Source organism: Giraffa tippelskirchi, chromosome 2 (assembly GCF_054371585.1).
Source record: "Giraffa tippelskirchi isolate mGirTip1 chromosome 2, T2T-mGirTip1v1.2.pri, whole genome shotgun sequence".
Classification (NCBI taxonomy): Eukaryota; Metazoa; Chordata; class Mammalia; order Artiodactyla; family Giraffidae; genus Giraffa; species Giraffa tippelskirchi.
In genome coordinates this window covers 141,151,252-141,163,960 of record NC_137276.1, presented here as the reverse complement: position 1 = coordinate 141,163,960, position 12,709 = coordinate 141,151,252, and the positions used below count along the sequence as shown (strand labels likewise).

The window sequence follows — 12,709 nt, the reverse complement described above, 5'->3', positions numbered from 1 at the left end:
AAAATTTCTCAGAATCATCCATCAGGATAATCAAAATAACAGAAAAACAGCACAGGTGAGCTGGACAGTTTAGACTGGCAGCTTATGGATCCTTCTCCCATCTGAATCAGGACTATTTTGTACTTCTCTGCTAAACAATTTTTCCATGACACAGGCATAGAAGGCATTAAAAAAACAAAAAAAACCAAACAGTCCTTACATTTCAAGTGTTTTCCCCAGGGTCTTAGAAAATTAAAAATTTCACAATGAAACTGATTGCTTAGAACTACAATATAACGTTACCACTTTCCTTTCTATAGTTAACTGTATACCTGTGGAAATAATATCACTTCCCAAAGTTATCCAGGATCTTTAGTAGATTGGAACCTGAATCTGCGGGCCTGACGACGCTCTGAGAACTGCCATGTGAGTCAATCCAGTCACAATGCCTTGTTCCTACACAGGCCAATTGTCTCTCCCACTTTCCACTGCTTTGTCCCAGCCCCCGGGGACAATGCCCTGTCTTCAAATACCGCCCCGAGTCAGGCAGCGGTACAGTCACACACAATCCACAATGTCTCTTACACTGATCTGGCCTAAGGGTAGGCAGGATTTATGCATTCATTTAGCACACATTTCTTGAACATCTGTTGTGTGTCAAGCTGTGTATTCAAAGATTAATTAGACCTACTCCCTGTGAGCTAGTTGGTCCGGTGTGTGGGCAGGGTTTTCTGAAGGAGAGCAGCAGATTTCCATGTGCTAGAGAACATTCCCTCCAGATGGATGGATGGACAAATACAGAGATTAAGCAGCTTTGTTTTTTTTTTTTTTTACAAAACCTGTCAGAGTTAATACTTATCTTAAAGTATCCATGCATTAATTAGCCTTTGCAGTGGAGTTCCTGAGCCCTAGTCATTTCACCTGTTTAATGTTCCTTCTGCTTTGCTGTGTAAGGAAGCACGTTTTACTGAAGAATGAACATTTTTAATTTCAGGAAGAGACAGAGTCCAGGCTGAAACCCACAAATACCATGGTAACCTACTTAGAGTACCTAACAACATCACCACCTTAATGAAGATACCCCTTGCTAATGCTAGAGGCAAACAGCTATTTATTAACTCAGCCTCACTCAGGCTAGAATCTCTAACTGGAGTAATTGCCCTTAATTATACCACAAAATGGAAGTCACAGTTTAAGAGGTAGAAGTGTTGCATCTTCACTACAAACTTGCATACAGCCTGGTTTTTAAAGGAGTTTGGAGAGGATGACTAGCAGCAGTACTGCTTCCCTGCCAGTGCCTGGCTCTGAGGAGGGTATTTTCTTTTGAAATAAGTTCAATAAATCTACATAGGCAGCAGCACTCGCATTCACAAAGAAATTGACTGAAGCAGAGTCACCACTCTAATTTTGTAGTATCATCTAAACCGAGTAAATGGCATATTTTCAAATATTTCAATTTTCAAATTCATCAAAATCTGCCAGTTTTAGAATAGCTATTTTGTTCCTTTTTCTTGTTTTGCTGGTGTACCACAGCATTTTATTAATCTTTTAAAATTGCATTCCAATTTAGAAAAAGCATGTGGAACAGGTAATGGAAATGAAAAACTTTACAATTTTGCCATTAGGGTGCTTGTTTGCATCGAGGGACAGTGCAATGACGCTAATGACGGAACCTACCTCGTGGAGCTGTCGTGAGGTTTAAATGGGTTACCACAAGGAGAGTGCCCAGAAGGGTCTGGACAGGTAATAACCACACAGTGTGTGTCACAGTCATTTTGTGATGCTGAGAAGACAGCTAACCCTGAGGTTACTTTCTTTCCTCCTGGGTGGAGGGTCAGCTGCCCGGGGAGAGGCTGCCCTGCACACACTGGTGGTTTACCCTCACCCACCAGACTGGTTAGTGAAGTGTGGGCAAGAGCACCTTCCTCACAAGATGGCGGGATTCACTGCAAAAGCTCACAAAAGAGCCCCAGTCCCTACAGAGTAAGCCTCAAGTAAATATCTGTTGATCCTACACTTTCTGTATGTGCTGACAGTGACTTCTCTTTCAAACAATAAAGACCAACCAAAACAAAAGCACACAAGGCAACACACACACACAAAACAATCCCTCTTTCACCCCAATTCTGTATTTTCTATCATTCCAAGAGGCAGGAGAAGAAAGAACCTTCTTCAGAGCCAGTGATTTACAGCCAGTGGCATGGTGGCCTCTCTGGGAGGCTCCCTAGGTTAACACCCTGCGGCTAGAACCACTCAGGGAGAGATTAAAAATTTTCATCAAATATTTGTTTTACCAAGACCAACTTATTTTTAAAATCCATTAATAAGTAAGCCAAAGGCCTTTGGTGATAGAATTAAACCTGCTACACATCCCAAGACACAGTATCGAAGACTCCACATTTTACAACAACCAAGGGCTCAGAGTGAGGCTTTGCCACGAAGAGGAAGACAGCGGCCGTCCAGTTGTCCTGACGGCACCTCCCCGCCTTATGTTTACAGTGTTCAGGGTCAGTGTTGGGATCCCACATGTGAGCATGCACCACCAGCCCTGGAACGTGAGCCACAGCCAGAGGCCCTCCTGTCGTCTAGAAGGACCTGATCCATATCATGTCACAATGCACCACCCCAAGCCCTGGAAAAGAAGAAGATCTCTGCCATGAGAAGAAATCATCGGGGAAGGGGGAGGACCTAGAGCAGCCGGAGTGCCAACCTCACCAGCAGGAGATGCTGAAACTCTGAGACCTCAATCCCCTGACAAGGGATGCACTCTGTGGGAAGTCCGCGTTCCCCTGGGGCATACCTTGGTCTGTACTGCCCGGTGAAGACTGGGCCACCCTTCACTTCTCCCCTCCCCCGCTCCCCCACTGTTGGTCTCAAGGGGTGGGGCAGGGGACTTGGACCCAGGAAGACTAGCCACGAGTCTCAGCCCTGCCCCTTACTGCCAAACCATTTGCCCCTGTTAATCATTTCTCCATCTGCAAAACAGGGACAGTATCACCTAATAGGTTGTTTTGAGAGTCAACTGTGGAAATGTGGGTAAAAAGCTTAGTACGGAGCCCAACACATAGTAAGAGTTAAACACAAGGAGCCCAGTGGCTCCAGACCCTGTACCATGAGTGCCACCAACCATCCCAGTCAGGGCAAGGTACCCTGAGGACCACTGTGGCTCTCAACTCCCACCACTATTCTCCAGGTTGCTGGGGCTACTACCAGTTCATGCCCCAGCAGGAAGAGGTCCATCTGAACTTGGGATGCTCGGCTGCATCTGTTACGGCTTGTGCTAGACATATAACACTCCCCACCCCCAATAAAGTTAATCTAATCTGGTAACCAGGGAGTGTGCATGAAATTTGCACTGCTTCTTATATCACATGAATGCTTCTGTGCTACAGAAACACAATGAGATTATACACACACACACATATATACATACATAACAGGTGGCATGGTTTCTAGAATGTAGTTCATGCTCAATAAAGTCACTGAGTAATTTTAGTATCAGTTCAGGCCACAGGGACCCCTGGTGATATTACAGCTCCTTAAAGGTCTTCCTGGAACCCTGGGCTTACACTGGTAGTGCCTCTGAGAGATCTTCTACTAAACCCTCAACCCCTGATACCCACGGCCATGTACCTTTGGAAGCATCAGTCCCATGACCTAGGGTTCCTGTGAAGGCCAAGTAAGAGGACAGGTATGGAAACACCTTGGGGCTCCACTGTGGTGCCCCCCCACTGGTGCAGGGGCTGAAGGCACAATGGGTAATAACAATCTTTGTAGACAGACTTGAGTTTGAGTTCAACAGCCTGGTGATCTTCACCAATGTAAGCCAAGTAAACTGTTTTCTCCTGTGTAAAATGGGCACAACAGTAGTGCCAACCCCCTCAGAGGGATGTTATGAGAATTAAATGGGAAAATGCAGAGAGAACTCATTACAAATTGCCTAGCACCTGTGAGTGCTTGATAAATATTAGTGGTTATTGTTTATAATACTATTAATAACAAAGCAGCAAGGTTCATGAATGATTTACCTCCTTTCTCAATGCTGGAGAAGTCTGGAGGGCACCCCCTTCACCCACATCCCTTAGGCTTCCTGGAGCTGGGGGGAAAACTGCATGTAAATACCATCCACCCTGTCCTGGGGAAGCCAGGCTGAGAATCGCTGATGAAAACAGTTGAAAACGGAACAGCAGATGCTACAGAAATGCTGGCCATTAATGGAAATTTGGGCATTTTTACTTAGGGAAAGGAAAAACAAAGAAATGCTCTCATGTACTGAAACAAATACTTACTTGGAAGGGGAGACATAAACATGGCAGAAGGTTCGGTGGGCCACTGGAAGTTTATGGTTTAAATAAATTCTTTATAGCTCTGCCCCCAACTGGCTTCAGCTTTGACTATAATGTCTCCTTGAAACTAAACACTCTGATGACAACACACACATGTGGGTTTCAATGCTGGTAATTTAGCATTGACTGAAAAAAACATTTTACATATTTATAAATACAAAACGAATATGCCTCTATTCTGCTTGCCTGTCCAAGTACTCCATGGTAGATACGAAGAGGTACAAAGACCTTGGTGGCCACAATGCAGTCTATTACTGTCATGATGAACAAGTCAAAACTCTCCAGTCTGCTTCTAGACACTTGGGATAACAACTGTTTTATTAACCTGGCAGGAATTTGCTGAGATCCAAATGAAAGGACCAAGAAAATTATATGATTTGTTACTAAATATATATTACGAAGGCAAAACAACAGCTTTTTGACATTTTCAAGAAATTCTTTCAACCTCAGTATTTTAGGCATTAATATTGTGAAAGATGACTTTTTTGCAACGAAGTGCAACTGACAGAAAAAATTCAGACATATCACATTTTTAAGTGCTTATTTTAAATCATTTCAGAGGTAAATGATATACAAATAATTTAATCTTAAAATCTGTTTCCTTAAAACAGTTTTGTTTAAAAAAAAACCCAAGAATTCTCTAGATGGCATATAACAACTTCATAGTAGAAAACAGATAATCCTGAGGTTTGTGTGTTTACTTTCTTGTTGGTATCTGCACACTGAAGGCTAACAGCAGCCCATTAATATGAACTCCTCAAAATGATCTAACCTGCTGACCTAAAATGGCCTGTGGTCCACAAATGACTGCAAATGGCAATTTCGAAACATCACAAATTAACAGGTGCTAGTAAGCTCAATGCAGCTATATTCCTTAGCAATGCCATGTCATTGCCTTCATTTTTTCTTAATTTCTCTGGATTGTGTGTGTGTGTGTGTGTGTGTGTGTGTGTGCATTCCCTACATTAGTGAAGTTATCTTTGGGATGGAGGATGTTCAAAACAGGAATGAATAGTATATGCCCTCACTCCACCAAGAACACAGAGTCCTGCCATTTCTATGCAGAAGCAGATGGCAGCAGATGGCATCATGTAGGGACACCTGAGGCAAGGAAGGTTCTTTTCCTAAACTGGTTCTTATGTTGCTGAGAGTACCAGTTTGGAGGCTGAACACTCAAGTGCCAAGAGTGATTTCCAAAGACCAATGAGGAAAGGAGTTAATTTCCTAACCCCCATGTTCCCAGCTCCACATGGACCTTTTGGCTTATGAGTAACCAGACTGCAATATATTTTGGTTATGCTTCTTTTCTAAGAAATAAAATGTCACTATAGCTACTGACGAAATTCTGTATGTAGAATAAGATTCCTATTTTCATCTTTTTTTGTCCACACTGCACTTGATATATATCAAAAAAGAAATTTACTTATATTCAAAGCAAGGATGACTAGAATCTCTAAGGACCACCTGAGAACCTTGAAACTCGATTCTTTTACTTTGCTTTCTAATATGTGCAAGGAATCTCATCTTTAAGCGTATTCTTCTCATTCTTCCAGATATTTATTAGCCTACTTTTATTTTAGTGGCCTTGCCACAATCTTATCTCACTTATGAAAAATGAAATGGAAAATGCTATCTACTTCCATTCTGCTACTTCTTCTTTACATAGAAATTCGACTCTTAAATAGAAGGAAAAAATGTAGTCTGAATTCTACTTCTAGTGCAAGTAAGATCTCAAATAGTTCATTCATTACCCCTCACCTCAGGCTGTGCTTAGAACATTTCAGCCTGAAACAAAATAAACTAGTAATACTTTTCATTTTGCATGATGAATTTTTATGCTCCCTTTTAAAGAAATAAAAATTCTTCCCCCTCACCCCCCATCAGTCAGGGACTGAAGACAGGTATCACTAGCTTCATTTTGTAAATGGAGAAACTAAGGCAAAAAGAAGTTAAGGGACCCGCCTCTAGTCATTTAGAAATTCAGTAATGGATGTGGGATTACAACAGAGAATTGACATCCCTGTCCAGAACCACAACTGCCTTCTGGTGATTGAAGGTTATAAAAATGCCATTTACCCAGCAAGGATGGTCATGTGAATTGGAGACTGGTCCAGAGAAGCAAGAGGAAATGAACTCTGAGGGTCTTTTTCAGGCCCTGAGTTAGTTAACATCTATTTCATTTAATTCAACAATATTCTCTGAGAAATACAAGCAGGAGTTTGTTCTATAATAGGCATGCATTCACTCCCGGAGTGCTCATAGACCCTGGCCACTTTGATTTGTTGCCTAGTGTGTATTTTTTCACGGTTTCTTTATGCAGGTTACTTTTTGTCCCTAACAGTGAACTGGCAGTTATACTGCACACATTACAACCCCCCCCCCCCAGTTTTGCTAGCTAAAGGGAAAAGTGTCATGGGTACAAGGGCTGATTTAAATGGAGAGCAAGTGGCAATTATCCAATTCTATTAGAGCCCTCTCCCCAATCCCCACTTGGCTGGAGCCTTGCTTTAAAATACACTGGCTGTCTGAGTAACCTGAACAACAGATTAACCATAAATGCATTCCTGGAACTTATGTTCCTCTTGCCTCAGTGCTGTGTACAACTATCAGGAACAGGGTCCCACAGGGTCAGGATGAGAGTCAGCATCAACTCAAATTCTGTTAGGGCAGCATCAACATTTTGTTTCAGTAACACAGACAGATGTATCTTCAAAATCATCATTACAACATTATAATCTTAAAATGCATGAGCTGATCTTGTTATTCTAATCCCTGTATTAGGTTAATGCAGCAATATGAAAATGTTTACTTTTGGTTATATATTTTTCTTGCATATAAAGGAAACAAAGACATTTGGATCTATGCTAGATCTGTTAAGAATAACAGAATTAATCACTCTATAGCCAAACTAACATAATTTTCATTTTTCTGTTGAAATTAAATAAAATCTCTTGTGCTATCTGCTCGTTTTTTCAAATTAATTTGTTTCCTCAGCAAGATAAGCTCTTTATAGGCAGGCTATGTACCTCAGAAGACCTAGCACACTGTAGTAATTAAAAAAAAATTGATGAATGAGTGATCATAATATAAGTGCTAGGGATAAACTTAGTCCTGCTTTGAGGCTGCTGCACAAATATATAATCAGTGATCTTGGACTGGGAACCTTGTGGGTCAAAATCTTGAATATGTGGGAAACAAATGTCTTGTTCAAGGGGAAAAACTTTCCACACAGCAAGTCCCAGTGAGCTGGATGAATTCTAGGTGGACTTACCTTGAAGCAAGGATTTGGGCAAGGTGCCTTACTGGTTCCTTTTATTTACATGGAGTAGTAGCGGATGGAGAAGGCAATGGCACCCCACTCCAGTACTCTTGCCTGGAAAATCCCATGGACGGAGGAGCCTGGTGGGCTGCAGTCCATGGGGTCGCTACGAGTTGGACACGACTGAGCGACTTCACTTTCACTTTTCACTTTTGTGCATTGGAGAAGGAAATGGCAACCCACTCCAGTATTCTTGCCTGGAGAATCCTAGGGACGGCGGAGCCTAGTGGGCTGCCATCTATGGGGTCGCACAGAGTCGGGCACGACTGGAGCGACTTAGTAGCAGCAGCAGTAGCGAAAGTTGCTCAGTCGTGTCTGACTCTTTGTGACCCCATGGACTTTACATACAGTCCATGGAATTCTCCAGGCCAGAATACTGGAGTGCGCAGCCATTCCACCTTCTCCAGGGGATCTTCCCAAACCAGACATCGAACCCAGGTCTCCTGCATTGCAGGTGGATTCTTTACCAGCTGAGCCACCAAGGAAGCCCTTATTTACATGAAGCAGCCCGAAGTTTAAAAAAAAAAAAAAAAATCCATGTGTAAAAGTACCAGAATAGAATGATTTACATGAAGATCAGGACATTCTGTTTCCTGAAGTTTATAGCTTTGGTTTCCACCCAATCCTGAGTCCTTATCGCTGGTCTCCATCCTGAGGCTCTCCAGCGTGAGGTTATATGGACTGATACTCTTTTAAGACTCATCCAACCTGTTACCTTCTGAATAAGCCCTCTCTGTTCAATTTTTGGCCTAAAGCATATGCCATTCTTCTACCTTCCCTCAACACTCTGTGCTTATGTCAATCTTTCAGCCTTTCACACTATGATCTGCTGTCTCTTCTACATATGCCCACCAGACTGTGATCTATTCAAGAAATAAATAATGTTGATAAATGCCTGGCACTTTGTAGGTGCTCAATAAATAGTAGTGCCTTTTCGAGAGTTTGAAAATATATTTTTTGCCAAACAGTATACTTAGAAATCTCTGATCCATGTCAGATTTTTTTGATCGTGAGCTCTATAAATTAAACATAATAAACCAGCACATCATAGATGCAAAACCTTAGGGGTTTTGGCCATGAAGTGGTCACTCTTAAGGAATGTTAGTATCTTTTTTCTTATTTATCAAAAGTAGAAGCTAAAACATGAAGAAAAAAAGAGAACATTCTGTAATCATTTACAAAAGACAACTTTTTGAATAGGATTTAGCTCACAAAGAATCTACAGAGATTCACGGCTTTAAGGTGAAAAAGGTGGAATTTTTTCTGGGCAAGAGTTCAGCTTCTAGTTCAACTCCTTTATTTTATGGATATGGAAAACTCGGGAGCAATAGTTTAGCAGCTGAAATCAACTCAACTCTTTAATCTGACAATTACCAAGCGTGGAGTTATTCATCTTCATTGTTCTGCTGCTGCTTCATGTTTCAAGACTCAGATTACTTGCATTGGCTGCCGAGGACAGTGGTAAAACTCAGACACTGTGGCACTCCTTCCAAATGCCCACAGTGACCGGTGAGCCAGGCAAACATGGGAAAAGAAACATTTTGAGAGCTGACAGCTAAGTAAGTACACGAACACCACAAACTCTGGTTCTCACCTTGGCCACAGAAGGATATATGATATTTTTGCCACATCTATAACAGAAACTAATTAGTGGTTAATGACATCAGTACACATGCTAAAGAATGTGAACACTTTTCCCAAAAGCCACAACTAGAAACCACTCTAGCAACCACAATTTCAATTAAAAAGACAGCTGTCATTTTGGAAGAAAATGCTGTTCCTTTCACTGGATAGGCCATATCCAAGTTTTAAAGAACTGCAAGGGGAGCAGAATTGACAAAGACCTAAGTACAAGTATTATGAGCTATCCAATGGCAAGTGTTTCTCCCTGATCTTCAGTAGTCAAGAGCCAAAGTCAAAGGCTTGGATTCATGGGACCATTCACGACAACAGTTCAGTTTCAAGACACTATGGAAGGTCATCTTCAAACTCAAATTAGGCCATGTTTCACCCTTTTAAATCCCAGGAAGATAATTCCACAAATAGAATGAGAATTTATTATATTCTCTATCCCCATCACTTTGATAACTTCTGAGAACACTGACAAATCTAATTTAGAAAAAGATAAATCTGGACTCTTGCTCATAAAATTAAGAAAAATACTATTCCTAATGGTGAGTTTTCTTAAATTGCCATTTAAATTTAGGCAAGTCATTTATTTGATTAAAAAGCCAGCTGTTTTCCTTTTTTTTTTTACGAGGGAAGAGCATGGATTGATTACAAGGGTTTGCACTCTTTCCTGTCTGACATATTTAGATGTCTCACAACAGCATTCTTATTTGGACCAGCACTCACAGAGCCTTTGTCCTAAGCATCTGTACGGTTCTCTGTATGAGATACCTCAGGCCACTGCCTTGCATAGAACAGGGTTGCAGCACATTGGGGAAAGTACAGAGCTGTCAATCTCCCCATATTCTTGGAGGTAACAGTAGAGGCAGCTGCACAGGGAGGTCAGGAGGTGCTGGCTCAGATCCCAATTCTGCCACCAGCTTCAACAATGATTCGGAAATTTGCTTTTTTTCTAAATAGTACAACTAGAAGGTATTGTCTAAGGAAAGGTCTCAGGACCACCAGTGTAAGCCAAAAGCCCAGGAAAAGAGACTCATTTAAAAATTTCCCCAAATGCTAGCTTAATATATTTATCATGATTTCTGTTAGTCCTTAGTTCCTGTTCTTGCCAGTTCCTGCCAATAAAATAATGAGCCTGTGAAAAATGCATCCAAGAGCACACGGCATGGTAAGATGAATGATCTTGTCTGCAAATGAATATGAATTTGATCTCTAATGAACCTCCCCAGAAGAAGCCTTACTTTTTCTGTTCTTTCTATACTAAGACTCATCTCCTAAAGGATGATCACTTTTTGTTCTAAGTCAAACTATTGTGTTTTCTAGGTCTTTCAATGTCAAGTTCAAACGTGACCTGTTTCAAAAGGCTGTTCCTGTTCTTTGCAACCGGAGAGTCTCTGCACTTTATTCCCTATGTCTGCCGCCTTCAAACTCCCAGAGCACTTTTCTCCAATTCTACTAGTGTTCTGTGACAACTTGTAGGTTGATATCATGCTCCTGGAGGAGGGGCAGGGCCTTCCTTTTGTTCTTGGTCTCCACCGAAGGCCCACCTTGCAACAGCGCCTTCCACACAGCAGGACTCCACTGAGCTGACCTGAATCAAAGGACTCAAGTACAGAGCAGAGGCAGAGGTTGAAGGGGTCTTAAAAAGAACCAGGTCCCCACATCAAAGAGCAGGGTACCATGATGCATTAAGGGGAAATGACAGAAAGACTTCCACATACCCTGGTTGTTGCTTCGGCAGGTGTGTGCAGGAAGGGGCAGCATGTCTACCCCAACAGGCAGTCTTGGTTTTACGGTAATTTCCGCCCCCTTCAAGCTGAGACTCTTGTTTGAACTTTTGGTAACAGAACTTTCTGTCATTAACTTTTGCTCCACAACTGAATTATTCCTAAATACAGGTCAGCTGCCCATCTTCTGATCGGCCATTCTCAGAGGAAATGAAGTTAGGTTAAATAAATACTATGTGAAAGGCTGGATTTGGTTTCTGTCACCAAGAGTGTTTCCTGAGTATGGAATCGTATACAAAATCTCCTATTTGCTTTAGTTAATTTGATATTATGTTGCACTGCCCATAGTTACAGAGCACAGTCCCCATCTGTACATCACCACAGCTATTTCAGACTGGTAAACATGTTTGTCCTGATGGTTACTGAATATTTAAAAGAGGTTAACATCCCTTCCTGAGTCTTATTTCTCTCTGCACTCGTGACTAATCTAACATTATTACACAGCAGGGACTTGAATTTGACCATTTTCTTTTTAGATAATTTCTCTCCATTTTTCTGGCTTTATGAAAGGAAAAAAAAACATGTATTTATCATCTATAGGGAAATCAGGATCGTTAGAGTCTTAATTTAGAAAATTCCAAATGGAGAATACAACTTTGAGTATAAAGTGCAGGACCCAAATACCAGGAAGTCTTTCAACAAGGATGAGGAGTGTTTTGGAGGCCAAAAGAACTGGGAAGACTTCATCCCACAAGCCAAAGTCATGGAGTTTTCAGATGAACCCCTAGGCCCCTCACCTCTTGTTTCTGTCCTCCAGCTGCAGCGTGTACACCATGTCATCAGCAGCGTGCATCTTGGCATTACTGTCTCCCCATTTCAGCTTCAGGCTCTGAGGCCCTGCAGCAGCACATTCGAGCCTAGGAGGCAAGGGTGGTAACGGCCGAGTTTTTGCTTTAATGAACTGACTAAATGGTCCAGCTCCAATTTCATTTATGGCCTGAATTCTGATCCTGAAAAAAGGAAAAGAAAAAATCACAAACACAGGCTTAAGAACCAGTGATTCCTCATTTGAAATCAACATTGTATGTCATATTTCTTACTTGCTCCTATAAAGCAGTATCATGGAATAAAGGAAAACCAGCTAAAATAATCAACACAAACAGAAATGGGCAGCTTGGAAGACACATTATCTTCTCCATTCCAAAACCAACAGCCCCAAACAGCACATTAGCAAGATATTCCTTAGTTCTTTAATTTTTTTTTAAAAAAGGTCTCTTGTTTAAGGGAACATATACTCAAGACTTTCATATTTTATTCTGGCTACGCTTTAGCTGCCTCATCAGTTTTGGAAGTAAGTAAGCTATAAACAATAAATGAAATTATAAATGAAAGAGGAGAACAAGAGAGTCTTCTTCAGATTGACAAAAAGGACAACAGATGCACTCTTCGATAGTGCATTTTTCTTCCTCTGTCTCCAGCCTCACCCAACAATCTCTGCTAGTCTCTAACCAACATTAAGTGTGCAGACACTGCTGGTAACAGTATCATTCAGAAGTGTAGAAATCTTAACTGGATGCTTACTATGTGCAGTGTTATGGGTAATAAAGATACATTAACACTGCTCTCATGGTCAAGGAACTGAAAATCAAATAAAGTGTGTCTTCCCAGGTGGTTCAGTGGTAAAGAATCTGCCTGTCAATGCAAGAAGA

General features: G+C 41.4%; 1 protein-coding gene across 18 annotated transcripts in view; it reads right to left on the bottom strand.

Moving 5' to 3' along the window:
• FNDC3B (fibronectin type III domain containing 3B) overlaps positions 1–12,709 on the bottom strand; it is a 362,295-nt gene that overhangs the window by 20,866 nt on the left and 328,720 nt on the right. For all 18 annotated transcript variants that reach the window (XR_014077090.1, XR_014077092.1, XR_014077091.1 and 15 more), the window contains one exon: positions 11,798–12,010. Coding sequence is in view for 11 of the 18 variants with exons in the window: in XM_081570938.1 (XP_081427064.1) it covers positions 11,798–12,010 (213 nt within the window). In the remaining 7 variants the exon portion in view is untranslated. The remainder of the gene's footprint in view (positions 1–11,797; positions 12,011–12,709) is intronic.